This window comes from Otolemur garnettii, unplaced genomic scaffold (genome assembly GCF_000181295.1).
Source record: "Otolemur garnettii isolate 467f Iridium unplaced genomic scaffold, OtoGar3 scaffold00001, whole genome shotgun sequence".
Taxonomy (NCBI): domain Eukaryota; kingdom Metazoa; phylum Chordata; class Mammalia; order Primates; family Galagidae; genus Otolemur; species Otolemur garnettii.
In genome coordinates this window covers 57,578,124-57,598,041 of record NW_003852396.1, presented here as the reverse complement: position 1 = coordinate 57,598,041, position 19,918 = coordinate 57,578,124, and the positions used below count along the sequence as shown (strand labels likewise).

At 41.8% G+C, this 19,918-nt stretch overlaps 1 protein-coding gene across 1 annotated transcript in view; it reads left to right on the top strand.

Moving 5' to 3' along the window:
- Positions 1 to 19,918, top strand: part of MPPED2 (metallophosphoesterase domain containing 2) — a 175,242-nt gene that overhangs the window by 76,343 nt on the left and 78,981 nt on the right. Inside the window, exon 3 of the mRNA XM_003781205.2 lies at positions 6,301 to 6,526. Within this exon, the coding sequence (XP_003781253.1) occupies positions 6,301 to 6,526 (226 nt within the window). The remainder of the gene's footprint in view (positions 1 to 6,300; positions 6,527 to 19,918) is intronic.

Below are 19,918 nucleotides of genomic sequence, written 5' to 3'. Positions count from 1 at the left end.
CTCTCTGGCCCCCAGTTTTTGCATCCATAAAATGGAGTTGGCTGAATCAGTGGCTTTTCTTTTTTATTTTGCTAAGCCATTCTCCCAATGTAATATTTGCACAAACTATAAAATCAAGGAAAGCAGAGCCGCTCTGGCCAACATCAGAGCGGGTCCCTCCCGCAGCCCTTGTCTTCTTCCTCCCGCTGCCCTGCCCTGGCCCTGCGGGAGCCTTCACGGAACACAGCTTCAAACCACCAGATTGGTTGTCCGAGGACCCTCCTGGTTCTTGTGCTGTGAGTCATGGGAGCCACTGTGATACTGAAAGGCCAGAGTTTTCTACGGAAAGGAGGTTGAGCTTGACACTGTCATTGTGTTTGGTCTATAGACACGGGCATGCCTGAAGATCGCAAGCTTTTCTAGATACTCTGTTCCTTGCTTCATGTTCATAAAAGAATATCTCCTTCTCCCATCTTCTGACTCAAAGCAAAAAAAACCTTAAGGTATTCCAAATGAGTGGTCACCCTTGAGAGAAACAGAGTCTCCTATCTGTGACAGGTTGTTTGTTTGTTAATTTGTCAATGAGAGGCCCATCCTGGTATATTTTGGGGTATGCAATAAATTTTGGAAGAGACGGGTATCTGAACAAGAGAAGGAGGGAAGAAGAGGCTTGTTCAGGACACACATTGTGCAAGGTTGGTATCATCTTGCCAGAAGTGCTGTGTTTGCACTGTGTATAGGTTTGAGGCCTCCTAGGCCCCGACCTTCACCTCTAGATCCAGATGTCTCCTTAACCCTAATAACACTTATGTTAACTTGAAAGACACGTTAGACCATGCCATTTCCCGCCAGTAGAAGAAGGGAAGTTTTCATTTCCAGCCTCACATGCTTTCCTTTCACAGTGGTCACGTTGTACCTGCCACTACAGATGGATCCAATTTTTAGATAAATCCAATGATTTCTTAGATGGCAATTGGGAAGGATAATCTTCACCATCATAATAACAATTAACACCACCACTCATGTCTTCTGAGTGATTATAAAGTGTTGGAAATTGTGTAGTTTCTTTATCTGCAAGATCTTATTTAATCTTCACCAAACCTCAGAGGTGGAAATATTATTTTACCTTGTTTATTTTCCAGAAAGCTACAGTTTGAAAAGAGTTTGTTGGAGGTTAGTTGGCTAGACCAGGTGACTCAGAGAGAGAATAGGACACTTCAAGAGGGCTTGAACTTGGAAGAAAACATGACACTGGCTTCAACCTTGTCACAGCCCAAGATGACAACCTCAGCTCCTGGAATTCTAAGGAAATCCTGGCAAATCTTTTAGAGGGTCGTTCATTCCTTCACTTATTCAACAAATATGAATTGTGTAGCTGCTGGGTACTTTGGGACATACTGAACTGGGGGTACTTTGGGTCACACCAGGAATTGCAAGGCATAATCCATGTCTTCAGGTCTAAGGGGAGACAGGTTACACATGAAAACCAAACTAAAAAATGGAGTAATAATAGTTAACATGCACTAACTGATGACTGTATACCATGCATGTCCTTTGGAGCTTTATCTCATTTTATCTTTCTCTACCTTACTGGCAGGGTAGGTGCTGCTATTTCTCCATTTTGTTAGTGTACTTTAGAGGTCAAAGCACGTGTCTAAGGTCATACAGCTAACGTGTGGCAGAGCCTGCAGAGTCCTTGCTCTTAACCCCATGCCGCCTTCACAGTTTAAATTGTAATAATTTTAAAATTAAATCATGAAGAATAGAAATGTGCGAAGTACAGTAAAAAAGTACGGAACATCACCTGTAGAAGTGCAGATGAAGAAGCGTATGATAGAGTCAGCTGCTGATGAGATGGGGTGCAAACGAAGCTGAGAGAGAAGAGGGAGGCAGGGCAACAGCAGGGGGAGAGGAGGAGAACCGGGAGCGTGCAGCGTCAGTCGTGCAGACGTGACGTCGCGACGTCACTGCGTCACTGTGGCGTGGTCAGCAGAGAACAAGCCTTGACTTTGGCCATTCAGAAAGCTTTTGCAAGAGAATAGAAGTGGAAACCAGATGGCATTGGTTGGATACACTTTGAATAACCATTTGTCTATAAGTTGTTAAATCTAAGGATATAATGGCCTATAAGGCAAAACTAATGTGATAAGTGGCCAGGTAGGAGAAGAAATAAGAGTGGGGAAATAGAATGGAGATCAGTATTGCCTGGATATTTTGATTTTTCCCAAGTAGCGGTAAGTGCAGACATTTTTGTTTGGTATCTTCTGGTAGTTCAATTAAAAAAAAAAATTAGTTAAGAGCTAAACATAAGACACCTGTAGGCAGAATTTGGCAAGCTTCTGGAATTCTCCTTCCAGACAGAAGTTTAGAAGTGAAAGGAAAAAGCGTCCCAAGGAAGACACAAGGTCAAGGAATGTTAAAGGTCACGTGTGGGGCGTGTGGGGGTGGGGGGCAAGAGGTGCTTGTTTTTGCTTTGTGGGTGGCAGGTCAACATAAACTCACTAAGAAGGATTCAGTGTATGTATAGAAAGGCACAATGTATACACAGAAAATAGCAAGGAGAGGAGATGTCTGGAATTGAAGGTGCTTGTGGGAGTGGGAGGAGTGAGATTAAGAGACCGATTACGCTTTGAGAGTCCTGCATCAGAAAATCAAAAATCTGAGATGCTCAAAAATCGAAAACATCTTTGAGCACTGACATGTCGTACTCAAAGGAAATGGTCGTTGGAGCCTTTCAGGTATTGGATTTGGGGGTTAGGAATGTTAAGCTGGTATAATGCAAATTCCAACATCTTAAAAAGAAAAATCCAAAATCCAAAACTCTTCTGGTCCCAAGTATTTCAGATAGAGGATGCTCAATCTGGATTAGAAAGATGAGAAGATGCAAACAGATGGGCTGATTGGAAAGTTAAAGAAATGAAGAGATTTTTCTCTCTCACTTTATCCATGTGGTTAGAGAACAGACTGTGTATCCAGTTAGGGGGTCAGATGGAACCTGGGAGCTAAAGAGACAGGAACCTGAAAAAACTGGGGGGTGTAGCTGCTTTGGATGGCAAGAGTCTGGGGAAGTTGGAATTATCATGTAGCAGTGAGGAACCACTTGACTTTTATGCGTGAGTATCTATTATGTGATACCACTAAGCACAGAAGATACAGGATCAAAAGAGTGTCAGATACTGACTCAGACTGACAGCTTATGGTCTTTCTTACAGTCTGTAGATTTAACCGTAGCTGATGGGCCAGTTTCCCTCATTGCATTCATTTACTTGCTACCCTCATCACTGTACCTGGGAATTACTTCGGTTATTTGCTCGATAGTTTTCTTTAAATCACCTCTCATTTTATATATAAAAATAGAAAAACTATATATCATTACTTACACTGTTGTATTTGTCCAAATATGTAGTTTTAAAAAATATATAGAACTACTTGATGTTTCGTCAAAGGTGCCACCTAAAATAATTTTGTCTATCATGACTACCACATACACCATGCCTTGGGAAAGATGGGACAGGCTGCTTGGTGGAGTTCTTTAGGTCATTCAGTGCAAGGATTTTTTTCTGGTTAGAGTCACTGTCTATGGCCTTGGATTTTTACAGGAGCAGGTCGGCTTCGATGGCCTGATTTGAATAAAATGGATAAAGGCAGGCACCTCTTTGTCTGACAATTTTTAAGCGATGCTATTTGAATACTAAGAAGTTTGGAGCTTGACTGCAGAGCCTTCCAAATTAATCTAGTCTGGAAAAAAAAAAAAAACCACGAAAATGCCATCAAGTAACAGGAGATTTGTCAGCTGCCCTGCTTACACTTTTCATATAAAACATAAAGGTTGGCAGATTATAGATGAAAGGTCAGCTCAGCAAAAAAGAAAATATGTCAGACCGTCTCATAACACAGGTAACAGAGGACGGAAGTTGGAAACTACCACTGGATTCTCAGAAGGAGATGAGTTTGCTGGCAGTGTGTAAATATCATCCCTCTTTCTGCGGCTTTTCATTTGGGTGGCCACTTTTTTATGCTGAGTTTTCAAAATTTGATGTAAAAGACATCAGAGATGCCTGTCTTCCCGAGGAAGATTGACTTTGCAGCAGTTGTACTTTTTTTTTTTTTTTAAACTGGTCCAAACAGGGAAGATGGACTTCTTGTACCCCGTCACTAGTCTCTTCTGTGCCATCCCTGAACCTACAGCTCCAAATGAGGACAGATTAAGAAGCTGAGCCTTCCTGCCAGAGCAGTGCTGCATAATGCAGGGTTTACAGTGAGTCCCGTCGTCACCAATGATTAAAGGGGAACTGGGCAACTGCGGCGTGATTTGTACAAGGACAGTCATTCGCTCAAAGATTCACACAGTGGGACCTGCCTTGGAACAGATGACTGTCCGGGAAAAGTTTTCAGCTGGCTTTGGGAGCACGGTGAATCTGGGGTTGCAGTAGTAGGCCAGTGGGGTCACAGGGCTAGGGTATTAGAGTTTTGAGGCCTATTACAATGTTACAGTGTGCCTGGTCCAGGGAATTTGAGGCTCTGTTAATATGTACATCTTTCATCTGCACTCTGAGAGCAGGACTCATGCAAAATATCACCCTTTTGTCTAAGTAGCTTGCTACATCATACCACTAATTACCAAATTCACACAAGCATGCATTTGAGGGAGGCTTCCTATTTTTTTGCAGTTTTTAGCCAGGGCTGAGTTTGAACCCACCACCTCTGGCATATGGGGCCAGCACCCTACTTCTTTGAGCCACAGGCACTGCCCAAGCCTTCCTATTTTTTGTGAGCTTTTCAGCACAGCCTTGCATATAACTGAGCCCAAAAGCATGCCGCCCAGGAGTCAAAGATAGCCATTGACGCGTAACCTCAGTGTTTCTGGTTTCTTATCTTTGCTATGTTAGTTATACTTTCTAAAAGACACCTTCTATCTCTGTCCTAAGCCTCTCTATTAGTGCATATGCTACATATGCAATTTCATTACTGGTAGAAACCTAAAAATTAATAGCTAAAGTAAAATCGGTAACATTACACAACATAATCTGGCCGTCTAAAAACCACTTTGGTATTAGAAGATATGTTTGTAATGCGCTACTGAGACCACGTGGTCATCGGAGTAGAATCTTTACAGTTGCTGAAATCCAAGTGGACTGGTGACAGCACTTGCCTCCCCCCCCAATTTCCTCTCCCTCCCCCAAAAATTCTCTTCCCCTTAATTAAATCATTGAGCCTCTGGCTTGCTTTTAAGGAGCAATTCTTACAACAAGTATATCCAATTTCCTGCTAGTGGTAACTTTAATTCTTCCTGGAATGGCAGGAAACATTAATTTTGCATTGGACCCAGGAGTCTCAGGAAGCTGGAATTATAGGTGTCATTGTCCCCCACCCTTTTTTTCCTTTAAAATAAAATAAAATGAGCAACAGCCCGACAGTGAGGCTGGAGGAAGGGGTAGGGAGAAAGTAGAGAAAAGAGCATTAATTTCAGGATGGGGACAGCTGCCTGGCACTATCTCCCTTCGGATTTTGGTTCTTACAGCATCACAGTGAGTTATTAATATGTATGATCTGTACGTTATTCAAACATTATAAATCTATGCAGAAGTCTGGTGTTTGGGTTTTCCTTTATAGCTTTCATTCTTCTTCCCAGAATTATCTCATTTTGATCGGGAAACTTTTGCATAAAAGGCACACACTGAGAACTCGCATTTCCATACCATAAATATTAAAAGGGGGTTAAGCTTTCCAGTTTCTTTTCCCATCCCAATGGGAGAAAAGTTAGCTTTCTAATCAGGGGGCCCTTAATAGTGTTCTTTCTATTCACAAACCAAAAGGTAAACTTAAAATTAGCCTTGCCATATGAAATCGTAGCGTGTGGTTCCTTTCACTGATATAAATCGTGGGATGCTGAGTTGTGTCTTTTGTGGGAAGATGTACTGAATATCTAGCGGTTGTCTGAGTAGTTAAGAATAGTTCGCTGGTTTATTTTGGGGGGGACCAAACCAAGTCCAGATCTTAAGGATCGTGATCAAAGTGATTTTTACTGGCCGATTATGAAGTGGGGATTCATTACCATGAGGGAAATGGAGCTAGGAAATGTCATGTCTTCTTAGTAGCCTTTAGCTTCTTAGTAGACATTCTGTCTATTGTGTATTGTCATTTTCCTTAACATAAAGGAGTAGTCATAAATTTTGGTTCACATGGAAATGTAAAGGAATGTGGGAGCTATTTCATTGGGGTGAGCTGTCTGCTAATCACGCCGTCTCGGCCGTTGTACTTTGTGATGGGAAATGAACGTGCTAATTGGTGCTTTTTTTTTCTCTCTCTCTCTTATTTCAGGAAACCTGCCATATGAATATAAAATAGTGATTGCTGGGAATCATGAACTGACGTTTGATAAGGAATTCATGGCAGACCTTGTTAAACAGGACTACTACCGTTTCCCCTCTGTGTCTAAATTGAAACCAGAGGACTTTGACAATGTTCAGTCCCTCCTGACAAACAGTATTTACTTGCAAGATTCGGAGGTAACAGTGAAGGGATTCAGGATATACGGTGCACCTTGGTAAGTGATGACTCGAACAGCTTTCTCCCCCATTTTTCAGCTCAGTACTGAGGATGCTTGATTCAGACATAGAGGTTTTAAATGAAAGTGACTAGGATGGAAGGTAACTGTATTGCTGGCATTTCAACAAAACACACATTCTGGTCTGCTACAAATAGAAGCATCTGTTGTTTTCATTGTGATATGGATTCCTTTAGGTGGGTCCGTGAGCCTGGAGCTTTGGTAATACGTACATGGGTCCCTCAGTATTTCTGGGGTATTGATTCTAGGACCTCCCCCGATACCACAATTTGAAGATGCTCAAGTTCCTGATACAAAGTGGAATATAATTTGAATATAACCTCCACACAGCCCCCCATACACTTTATGTTAGGCCTAATACAATGTAAACACTGCATGAATAGGGGTTATGCTGTATTGTTTAGGGAATAAGGACAAGAAAAAAAGTCTGTACATGTTCAATACAGATGCAATTGTATTTTTTAATATTTTCTGTCTGTGGTTGGTTGAATCTATGGAGGTGAACCCACAAAGACAGAGGGCCAACTGTGTACGTTTATGTGACTGGGGCTGCGTATGTATCTGGGTGACACAGAGGATTTGAGAGAAAGTCACTATGTTAGTTACCCTTCACACAGATTCAGCCTCTCTGAACATTCCATCGGCCTTAGGTAACTTATTTCCCCCTGATTTTGCACTGGAAGCAGCCATAAAATATCTTTCTCTAAGATAAGAGTTTCCTCAAATTTCTCTACACATCAGAATGAGCTCTGTAGACAGATAGTGAAACTCTGCCCCAGACGCCCTGACCCTCCTTCCTGAGCCCAGCAATCTGTATTTTTTTCAAAGCTCCCCCCATGAGGCTGATACACAGGCAGTTTGGAAGTTATTGGTTGAGAGCTAGTGCTGGAATTTTCAGAACTGAGCTCTAGAAGCCTTGAAACAGGCACATCCCCTCTGGGGCCAGACAGAAAGCATTTTGATCTTAACTCTATCCATTGTTGGATTTTAAAGAAGTTGCTTCACAGCCTCAGTTTTTGCATCTTTAAGATAGTGAAAATAGGGCAGCGCCTGTGGCTCAGTGAGTAGGGCACTGGCCCCACATACTGAGGGTAGCAGGTTCAAACCCAGCCCCGGCCAAACTGCAACAAAAAAATAGCTGAGCTTTGTGGCAGGGACCTGTGGTCCTAGCTACTTGGGAGGCTAAGGCAAGAGAATTGCCTAAGCCCAAGAGCTAGAGGTTGCTGTGAGCTGTGATGCCATAGTACTCTACCGAGGGCAGCAAAGTGAGACACTGTCCCTAAAAAAAAAAAGATGGTGAAAATAATACCTAGTTTCCAGGGTTATTATGAGGACTACATAGATATTATAGGACTAAATAAATTTGCAGTGGACTTAGAGCATCTGGTGGTTTGCTTAGGATAATAATTATCATTTTTCTGGCATTGGCTCTGCCACTATTATTTATTTGAACTTGAGCAAGTCAGCCCTCTAGAGCCAGTTTTTTCATTTTTAAAATGGGATTATTAGAGCAGATGATCAGTAATATTAGAGGATTCTAGATTTCTTGTTTGTTTGAGGGTTCTGTGATGAGCAGAACTAACCTTTACTCATCCAGTCCAGGTCTTCCTAGGAGCTGTGACTAGAGCTGGAAAAAGCCAAGCAGGGAGAATTCTGATTAGCCACTTCCTTCAACAGTTTGGTTTTCTCTCTGTAAAATAGAAAATTGAGATGTTTGCTGTAACTTTTTTTCTAGCTTTCCTAGTTGATGTGCAGAAGGACTGATGAGTGGGTACAGGAAGTACATTTCTGTTTAAAATCACTTTGACAATGATTTTGAAATATTAAGTACTTAATATAGCAGAACTGTTATAGTTGAACATTACCATACATTGACTACTTCTTTAAGTCAATGAAATTTTCATAGATGGGACATGTGTCATGGGTATGTATCAGTACAGTAGGCCTAGTTCCTTATATGAGCCAACTCTGTATGTTGACCAGTTTGTTACAGCCCCTTAGGTGGTCAACTTACAGAGGTTTGGTATATGCCAGGCACTATTCTAAATCCTTTGTATTTATTATCTCATTTAATCCTCAAAATACTCTAATGGGTCTCATTTAGCAGATCAGAAAACTCAGGCTCAGAAAGGTTAAGTCATTGCTCTAGAATCATCACAAATAGTACGATGCAGCATCCTAATTTGAACCTAGCAAGTCTGACTCTGGGATACGTGTGTACAGTCTGATTTGGGGGGGCAGGGGTGGTGGTGATATGGTAATTGGAGGTTATAATCTGCAGATCCAGTTTATATCCAGCTTTATTAGTGTATGTCAATTTTTTTTTTATGTGTGAGGAGATGGTAAAGGGCAAGACAATAAACAGTCCTGTGAAATTACAGTATAAAAACTGATCTCGGGGTAATGTAGGGTGTTGATAATAGCATTTCCGGGTAAAGGACAGGAGAGAGAGAGAGAGAGCACACACACATTTCCGGCTTCATAGTCTAGTTCTTAAAGACTGGATGCAGGAGTTGAGGAATACCCTTCGATTGGCAGAGAAGCTCAACATGCAAGTTAAGATAAATTTGTTTCAGTAATTTAAGATTGAAAAATCTTCAAAAGACACAGACATTTCAAGCTATTCTGGAGTGAGCAAGACTTTCGAGATCCCTGGATTGATAATTGCTGATGATGACAACAACCGACTTCCTCTACCATCTGAGCTGATTCCAGTCTGTTTAGGACATAGAGTTTAGCTAACACAGACTACAGCTGTGATGAATGAGGAAGTGATGTTGGTCCTGAGGCAGATCTTGGAGCATCTCAAGAAATGACACAAATTCAAATATGTGAGGTGATGGGTCATGATCTGGCTTTGGTGGTGGCGCAAACCACAGGCAATGTTTATATCTGAACTGGATTAATATGTATTTATCATTTTTGGATTGTAATATTAGCAAAGGTGATAAAGTGGAGAAAATAGACAGCATTATTTAGTTTCCTGGTACGTTCTCCTAAAGTTGGTGTGACACATAATGTCTTTCGGGATGTCTTCAGAGCCTGAACTATTTCCTGCTGTGCGCCTCTTTACCAGGAAAGAGATTTTAAAGGGGGTTTGCCTGATCGACTAGAATTATTGATGCTTTGTGTTTTGACTAAGAATACAGAGTTTGACAAAAAGACTATTTCCATTTCATCACATATTTTTGGAGGCATGAGTAGTTTGGATCTCACAGTGAAGAGGTTTTGTTAAAATTAATGTATCTGGGGTACCTGGGACTGCTGATAATCCAAACGTGGATTTAGGAATGTCTCTATTAGCGTTTCGGCACAGGGAGGACAGTATTGGATCTCTCTCCCATGTATTGAGCTCTGGAACCTTGGGCAAGTTTCTTAACATCCATGGGCCTCCGTTTCCTCATCTCTGAAATGGGAGATAGAACATGACATGAATGATTGTTCCCTGACATGACTTATGAAGATCGAGTTGATGCATCTGTACCAGAGTTTCCTAGCAGACAGTACGCATTTGGTTAAGTGTTAGCATTACTACTAGTAGAGGAGTGTTGATATTCCTAATCTACTGTACGCCTTTGACAACCTTCATAAGGAGACTGTGGTACTTGGAGTTGGGTAGGTGGATTCTAATCTTCGTTTAGCCTCTGCTGATTGGATGACACTAGGAAAGTCACTTAAACTTCTCTATGTAGTTGCCAAACTGGGGGGAATAAGGCCTGCCCTAGTCTCTCTGATTCGCCACCCATTTAAATAGTCACCAAACTTAGAATCTGCAAAGAGATTATGTATTTGCAGGGCCTGCTTCATAATTTTAAAGCCCTGAACATCTTTTAACCTCTTTTACTATTAAGAATGTAACTAGAAGCAATGTTCGGGAGAATGTATACCATAGGTACCATTTTTCTGTCTTCAGAAGTTAGGTTTTCTCCATCCCTGAGATCTACCCACGGGTGAATGTCTGCTTAATAACCCAACATCTCTTTCAACCCCCAAATAACGTAAACTGATTTTACTTTGATTTGCACCCTTTTCCAGTGACTTTTCTGGAGGAAATGTTAAGTTCTGCATTACTCATATTGCTAGTGGTTTTAATTTAGAAACAGAAATCAAAATAAGAACCCCGATACTAAGGATTTCCATCCTGACATAGGTTTCTCGAAAGTAATTGCGATCGGATCAGGAAAACAGCTGTAACTCATATATTTAAAAAATAGGGACTGTGAGTTGGTTTAGCTGCAGAAAAAGAATATTAGTTAGTATTCATTACATGTCTGTAACTTGTAGCGCAGCTGAAAGCTACCTCAAGACCAGGGAGAATTAAAGTAGTGTTTTCTAATTTACAATTTAACAGGAATTTGTATGTAGAAAGTAACTTACAACACACCAGAGCATTCATGTATGTTTGCATCGGGTACGGGCCGTAGGACTTATTATTAATAGATCCCCAAGGAAGAGGCTTTCAGTGTGGTTTGATGGGTCTGGGAAAATTCAATGGTCTAACTGAAAAAGTTGGAAGTGGGATTCCTTGTCCAGAAAAGACAGAGACTCCCCTGGAAGGAGGGCAAGAATTGATGAATTCCCCCAGGGCATCTCTGCCTCGGGGGCCTTAACACAGGTCTTATGACGTCTGTGTATATTTCTTCATCATCTCATTCTTCCGAGACCCTTGAAGGAAGGAATTGGACATCTTTTAACACTTCAGCCACAGATCGGCTTCACTTTTCCTATTGTTAGTTTTTTACTCTTCCTTTTTTGGGGGGGTAGAAGAAGAGGGTCTGGTGTTGTCAGGCCGTTAGATGAGCCTTCGAACTTGGCTTTCCCAACAGGAAATCCCGTGGATTTCTCATCTCCCCGGTGTGTTGATTCTCTGCCACCAAGGTGGTTCTCAATTTCCTCTCTGTGACTCTCACTCTCAGCTCCATAATGTCTTTTCCAAAGGCCAAGTATGGTTAGAAAGAGGAGACAAAATTCCCATCTGTCAAATAGTAGCCGTCCTGGTAACTAATTGCTTGTCTGGGCAGGGTAGCGAGGAGGTGGAATTTTGAAATTTTCGTGGTGTTTTTGGTTAATGCCAGCAGGTTTTAGTAAACTTACTCGTGGGACTTGGCAGTTAAAAATCGACTAGCCTTTTCTTTTTCTGATTTCACATGCGCTTTCCATACTTAGATGCTATGCAGGGGGGAAAAAAAATCCACATTCTAATTGATTAGCAGCCAAGCTGCAAAAAGTAAGAGGTCTGTATTGTACCAACTGGAGCAGAGCAGTTGCATTGTTCAGGGGAAGCCGGCACCTTGTTCTCCTCTTGAACAGAAGTACCGAGCTGGTCTCCCATGGCTTTTAATGAATATGAGTGGGGCTTTCCGATGTCCAGGAATTTGATCTCTAGGCTGACCAAGAGGTCAGGAACAAAGAGCACATTTTTTTTTTTTCCACGTTAGAGTGGACCCAGGTGTAATTTGTCAGATTTAGTAACTGTGGAGGAAGTGCCTTAACTTCCACCCCAGGAAAATTAGATCAGGCCTAGGCAGTATGATTCTAAAATGGCTGAAATAGGAAGACCAAGTCCGTGGGGTTGCATTTTCAAAGGAAGTGTGAGCAGGATTTGCCCCCCCCCCACCTTCCCCTCATTTCCTACCATAACCACGTGGTGCTCATTCATTCATTTAGAGCTAATTTTCTCATCATTTTCCAGAGTGGAAGTTGAGTGTTGATTCTACAGCCTTTATAATTGTGTTTGCACACAAAATAGCTGTAAGGTTGCTTACGTTTCCTTGTTCTGATCAGTGCAATAGTACTTTATGTTTACCCTGTCAGAAAAGCTTCAGATGTTTTTATTTCCAATTATAAGTTTTGTAATGCATCATGTATTTTGCTGACAGTCTTCAAGTTCTTGAAACAGTGAAGAAGAAATTAACAGCAGATATTGAATGAGAGGATTAGAAAACTGATTGGCAACTCCTATGACAGAATTTAGATACGGGGATGGGCAGAATGGGTTCATTTATTTTGCTTTCATAGTCATACTTTGTAATTAACTTGAGTTCTCCCCCCCCCAAAAAAAAAGAAGAAAAGAAAGAAACAGCTCTGTGTTCAGCAGAAAAATCCTTTTGTGTTAAAGCACAAGACTATACAAACAATATTGGTTCTGCACCATGTTTTTCAGGGATTCCAGCTTTTATTCAGGAGGGTTCAGAAAGGTACTGGCACAGAAAAAGGTCTTGTGTGTGTGTTAAACAAATATGCACTCTGCTCTTACATGATTCTGTTTAAAGGCCCAGGCTAACATTTCATTTTTCTTGGCAGAGGGCCCATAGACTCTCCCATTATGAAACCTATGGCTGTTCTGCCCCAGTCTAGAGTTACAGGGCTCTGTTTACATTCTTGTCTGTTTCAGAATGCAGCTGACTGCTCTTAGAGCTGCATGGGATCAGATTCAGTTCTGGTTTAGCAACTGCCCTGTTTATTTGAAAAGGGAGAAAGCAAAACTGCTCACTTTGCTTCCTACCCCCCTTTGATAGCCAAATCGGTAAATACCATTTCAAAAGCCAGTTTGATGCAGGGCTGGTTGGATCCAACTCACTCTTAACCTTTCTTTCCACCAGCTCTTTCTCACTCAGGGGTGGGGAACCTTTTCAGGTTGGAAGGTCACATTAATTTAGTTGTAATCAAGCAAAGCTGCCGTCAAGAAACTTCAATTATATATGCTGAAAAATGTACATTATATGATAAAAATCTAGCTCTTATGTACTTAATACTTGCCAAAATGAAAACTATATATTAAAGTTAACTAAACTTTTAATGACTTTGTTGTGTCTGCTTTCTGTTGGAAAGCATTTGAAATACTGTATTCAGTTATAGCGTGCAGATCTGTAACTTCTCTTGATCCTGTAGCTCTGTGGTTCCCAATTGATGGGTGGTGGACTGGTACTGGTCCATGACTGGTAGAGACCCGTGGCTCCTTAGCAACCAGGCTGCACAGCAGGAGGTAAGCAGCAGGTGAGCGAGTGCCGCTTCACCTGTATTTACAGCTGTTCCCCCTTGCTGACATCCCTGCCTGAGCTCCACCTCCTGTTCGAAAGTAGTGACATTAGATTCTCATGGGAGTACGAACCCTACTGTGTGTCTGCAGTGCACAAAGGGCTCTAGGTGCTCCTCATGACCCCCTCCCCCAATGACCTGTTGAATCTGTGGCAAAATCATCTTCCATGAAACCGGTCCCTGGCCCCCAAAAAGGTTGGGGACCTCTGCTTTATATGGATATTAGTCATCTGTGACCTTAAGAGCATCTTGATTTGGATTAGGCAGGAGAATGTAGTTTCACAGCAATAAGTGGTTAAAAAAACAAGGAAGCATTTTTTGGGCAGTTTGCCAAAGCCGTGAGTATTCTGCATTTTTCCATATTTTGATTAAATGTTTCTTGGCATCAAACAATGGCTTTAAAATGTCATCTCCTGAGAGTTCAATCAATTCCATCTATAGTTCTTTAGGTGCCTTGGTCATATCAACTAGGTGAGGCCGAAATGGTAATTTGAGCAGGATGTCGTGATTCCAGAAGTCAATGAACCTTTCATTGTGTTGTCCAATTAATAGGTCTATAGTGGCTGTGTGTTCTTCAGATAATCAACTTGTATCACCCTGCTCATCACTGACCTTTGCTAACTGAGGAAGATGTTCATCTGAAATTTCCCTTTGAAGAAGTATTTTGAGGATAGAAATCTGTTTTCAAAATGCTTGGATTCTTTTTTTTTTTTTTTTTTTTTTTGATCACCTATCATTTACAGGCTTCGTTTTACCTTGCAAAGTAAAATTCAAGTCATTTTGATTTGACACATGACACAGAAATGCACCATTCTGACAGAAATCTTTCAATAATTCACATGGCTGTTGATGTTCTTAATAAAGTTTAACTATATGTTTTCACAGAGATAAAATGTTGCCTGATACCTGTCCCTGCCATAGCCAATGAACTTTAGGATGACCCAACAAATCTACACAGAACATGCCATCAAAATTGATAATGCCCTGTTGCATTTTGCAGGAATATAGTTAACAATACTTACAACGTGTTGCATAGCGTCACTTAAAATAGAAGCTTTAGCGCAGAGATTTTGCTGATCCAAGATATAATGAAAAGAAATGAGAGCATCTGGATCTGTTAATACTTTTATTATCTGTGCAATAAATCCTTCATGTTTTTCTGTCATGGAAGGTGCGCCATCTGTACATACACTCACTAAATTTACCAAATTCAGTCCAACTTCACAACATTTATCTTGAAAGTTGAAGGTATCTATTTCCCATATCTATTCCTGTGTTCTGTTAGCAAGAGTGCCCAAAGCAAGTAATTCTTTGTAGCATAGTAAATCTACTGTTATGACCTGAATGAAATATAAACCTGCTCCTGGTCAGTAGTATCAGTTGATTCATCCAGAGCGACTGAATAATATATATTTTCCTTTTGAAGTATTGCACAAAGTTTTGCTGTGAAATTGAACACTAGTTCATGGTGCTGATCCATTATGGTTCTTGAAAGAGGCAGTCATTTGAACTTTGAAACCTCATCCTGGTCTAAGCATCCTACAGCCTTAACAATGCATTCTTTCACAATTTCTGCATCACTGAATGGCTTCCCCTTTTTCCCACATATATAAGCTATTTTATAATTGCTTCAGTGGCGTTATTTCCAGATCTTATTGCTGCTGGAAAGCACTAGCTTTGCTTTTTCTTTTCATCTTTTAATTTCTACAATACAACCTTCTGTACCTCTCCCTCTAATTGAAAATATCTGTGGTTCTTGTGAGTTATAATGCTGATGAGCATCAAATTTCTTTCATACTGACATTGCAGTATCACAAAGCAAGCAAATCATCTTCTCTTTAGCAGAAACAAGATATTGTAATTCCCAATTCTCATTCAAAAATATTGTTTTCTTCCCTCAGTTTTCTCTTGGTCTTCTTTGACATGATGGGCTGTTAACAAGACAGAATTAAAAAATACAGTTCACCACTGTCAAAAGCTGATAACAGACTGGTGTACTTGACCCCCATAAACTCTCACCAACCAGCCTTGCGCCATAACGGCACCAGTAAGGCGGGAGAAGCCAGAACTGAACCATGAGCATGGCAGCTATCAATTTAGCCCTTATGGCTTACTAATAATGTTCTAATTGTGCCTGTCAATCTGGGAGGATTCTCTAGTTGGGACTTATTTATGCTTTGATATTTTAAATGCATTCATTTTTAAAATAAAATAAAAATACATAAGACAAATACAAAGATATAAAAATAAAAATATTCTATAAAATTTGGATTCAGTCAAAGGCCAAAGTTAAGGACCTAGAAAGCCACATGTGGCCTTAAGACCTCAGGTTCCCCACTCCTGGTCTAGCTCTAACTTTAAACATGCCCTATATCTATCTGATGTGCTGGCAGTGGTTGTATGGAAGAATGTGGAGGTTCTTAAAAGTGTTGGTGTGCATTCAATTATGCTCCCTAGCAACCACTGGCATCATTTAAATTTTTGCCTGCACATTCTGAGAGAACAACTCATTCAGCAAACAACAATAATAAATTTACATTTGGAGAGTATGTTTCACTCAGAGAACTTTCATAAGTATTATCTCACTTGGGTCTCATAACAGTTCTTTAAAAGAACCAGGATAAGTGTTAATAAGAGTCAGCATTTCCAAGCATCTGTATGTCTGATGCTGCCTCCTTACAACAGAGAAGACCAAAACAGAGAGAAAATTTCCGATAGATAAAGTGACTTGCCTATAGCCACAGTGTTAATTTGAGGGGAGAAATAGGGTTAGAATCCAGGGTTTCTTTGCTGAGTTCTGTAGACTAAACCAGGATATCCTAGCAACAACAGATGTCTGTCTATTATGCCTTGACCTGAGCAACTCAGGAAGTGGCCACTTCTCATCTTGGAAGACCTGGCTGTTTCTGTCTAGATGCAAAAAGGGTCGACAGAATCCAAGCCAACGCCCATCAGGGGCTTTCAGGATTCAGTGGCGAGGTGTGCTTCTGGGAAAAAATAGGACTGTCAAAGGGGCAGAAAAAAAAATTATCCAGCATCTTTTGCATGGTATGATCTGGAGACTAGGGTTTAAAAAAAAATTACATTTTTTTTGTTTGTTTTGTTTTTCATAAGCTATGGGTCAGCTCCTTCTGGTTCTTCTGCTCCACTGAGGCGACTTCACACATAGCACACATCAGGGGGCAAGTATCAGTTGCATGGAGCTTTTTCCCTCTAAAGCACCAAGCAGCATCTGAGAGACAGCAGCTCTGGGCAGATGCAGCAAGAAGGAAGTGCTGGCAGAGTGCCCCACGCGGTCAGGCCTGCCAGGGGCCCACACACTGTGCTCCAGCGCAGACCTGCGCCTTCTCATTTGGACATGGCTGGCTGGCTGCTTGGTGTTCTTTTGCTTTTTCCTGTTACACTAACAGGTTTCTTCTTTTAAAGCAAAGTTGCTGCTGGTGGACAGAAAGAGATTAGAAAGGCGCTGTATGCTCCATGCAGCCAGGGACCTGGGGCTCTGTTCTTGCTGTTCCTTGGAGAACTTACCTAGATTCTTCCTGAACATTCAGATATGGAGAGAGGTGAGTGTCTCTCCAGATGAGCATGCTTTAGCAAAGGTCAGGGATGGGAGCGGGACAAACCTAACTTTAAAACAGTGAGTTTTCACAGAAAGGCTCCACCAGTACTTTTGTGGGTCTTTCCTATCATTTCTTCAGCTGGGATGCCTTCTTCCCATTCTGTGAGCAGCTGTAGAAGTTGCTGTTAGATTTGGAGACCGCCTCTCCCAGGCTGCAGTCAGAGGGGTCAGCGGGAAGGCTGAGGTTGGCAGGAATCCAGAGCAGGGCAGGGCTCAGAGTGTCCCTTTGTCCAGTACAGAGTATTCCCACTTCTCAGTGATTTCATTCCCACTGGTTGAATTCTCAAAATTAGGATCGTGTGGACTCTTTACCATTTCTTTTCAAACTACCCTACAAACAAGCATTTCTTATTTCACAGTCTGCCTTGCACCTGTGAGCAGACTTCTCCAAGTCCTACCAGAAGTAAGCCCACCGGGGTCCCACAGGCCGTGTAAACCTGTGTCCGCTGGTTGCAGTCACAGCCGCTGCTCCGTCTGTCTGCAGTGCTGTTCTCCCCTGTGGCTGGGACATGTCCCCAAGGTAGTCTAGGTCACCGTCCTGCTCCTTTAACTCTCCCGATGACCTCTGCGGAAGGTGCATGTGGATGAGGTTACTCCTCTCACCACCGCCCCCCTTTGCCAGCAGGACATCTGCATAGCCGCAGGCCCTCCTTCCACGCCTGCCAAGGGCGGCCAAAGTTGTTTCATAACAGAGCTTGGTAATCAAAGGCACGTTGTGCTCTGTGGGAGGCAGCGGAGAAGCCCTCTGCCCTTCTCACCTGCTCCAGAGAGAGCTGTCAAGGCACCCACCCTCTAACAGGTTCATCTGGAAGCCTGTGGGAGGCTTGATGGGGGACAGGCTGACTTAGAGGCTCAGGGACATCTACCCCCAATGGCACAGCCTTGAACTCTTCCTCCACAAACTCTCACAGAGTCTCTCTTAAACCATCAGTTCCTCAAGCTAACAAACTTCTGGCAGGACCTTCCCACATACCCTGAAAACTTGGCACCCCCGTGGGATACAGCTTACCGACTACAACTCTCTTCTGCCTACCAGGGACAGAGGCCATGGCACAGAGGTCCACGGGCTTTGGCCTTTAGAAACAGCTCAAGTTGACCTTTAGAGCTTACTTGCCTTTTTGAACATGTTAACTCAGTCTCTCTGAGCCACAGTTTCATCTGTCAAATGGGTATTCACATAATAACTACAACTGACTGAGGGTCATTCACTACAGGTACCTTATGTAACATTGACTTTAAGTGTCACAGCACCCCTATAAAGGAGATTATATCACGCCCATTGGTGAGATGACAAAATGAAAGGTTAGAGAGGTTAAACAGCTCATCCAGGGACACTCGCCTGGTGAAGAACTAGAAATCAGCTCCACGTCTGTTTGGTCCCAAAGCCTTTATTTTTTTTCACGACTCACAGTCACTTTGTCGTGGGATTAAAATGAGATTGTGTATGTTAAGCTCCAGGCGCTCAGTTATTTTCTCCCCTTGTTAACAATTAACAATTGTTTGTTTTGTAATGGTGATTATGGTTTGGTTTGGTTTGTTTATATGGTGGTGCACCAGGGTGGACGAGAAGCAGTGAAGAGCAGAAATGAGACCAACAGGAAACTTAGTCTAAGGAAACACTTACCTCTGTTTTGGGGGGAGGGGTATGGGAGAGAGAGGAAGAGAGAAAACTTTTCAAAGTGAATATGGTACCGTGTCTTTGCACGACAGGCTGCTTATGATCTGGATAAGTGGAAACCATTTAGGAAAGGAACCCCGTATACACCTGTGTTTGGTCAAAGGCCTGGAAGTGAATGAAGGTCAGTTAAATAAGACATACGGGGCATTTCTAAGGTCACGTACATCAAGTGTGATTTTTAAGGTATGAGTGGCACTTGGCAGTGCACTGTCACTCAGGAAAAATAAAGGGAATCTGGAATGATAACTAAATTGGATGTGGAATGTTGCAGGAGGGCTCCTCCAGCACGAAGCTAGTGGCAAACGTGAAAGGCTCTGGGTTGGCAGAATGTGTGTGCGTTCCCCAAAGAGCAGGAAAGGTGAGCCACAAATCAGCATTAATTCAGGAGAGGACATCAGGGGGATGTTTGGCTCCAATATAAAAGATCAGCTCGGTTAAAGTGTAAAGACGGTTACTATGACTAATAATGTCCAAGAATGAAATTGGTAGCAAAAACAAAACAGAACAAAAAATGAAATGAAAAAGCATTGGGAAGACAAGCACCTGGGCTATAAGGGCCAATTAGAGGATGCGGGTTAAGACCTTGCCTACATAAGATTCTTCCCAGGATAAAACTTCCGAAGATCGCATCTGAAGGTGCTGGTGATATTTATCGGTTAATTTAGATACTTTCAGACCCAGGATCTTGACATGCTGGGTTTATAAGATGGATCATATTAAATAAAAAGTGGTGCTAAAATTTCATGCGACTCTACCGTAAATCCACTTTGAAGACGAGGTGAAACCAATGCTATGTTTGTAAAGAAGAAAGGTCAGAGTTGACACACTGATTTTCCATTCTTCTCTAAAATTGGTTATGCACTTCTTTTCTATAATGCATTATGTTCAAAAAGATTGCACATAAAACTGAGGGCCTCTGATGGCAGCCCGGCTTAATAAACGGCGATGATTGTTTTTCTCACTGCGTTTCAAGCTACCATATGCCCTGAATTTCTGGAACGTATCAATCTTAGAGCTGAATCTAATAGGATATACA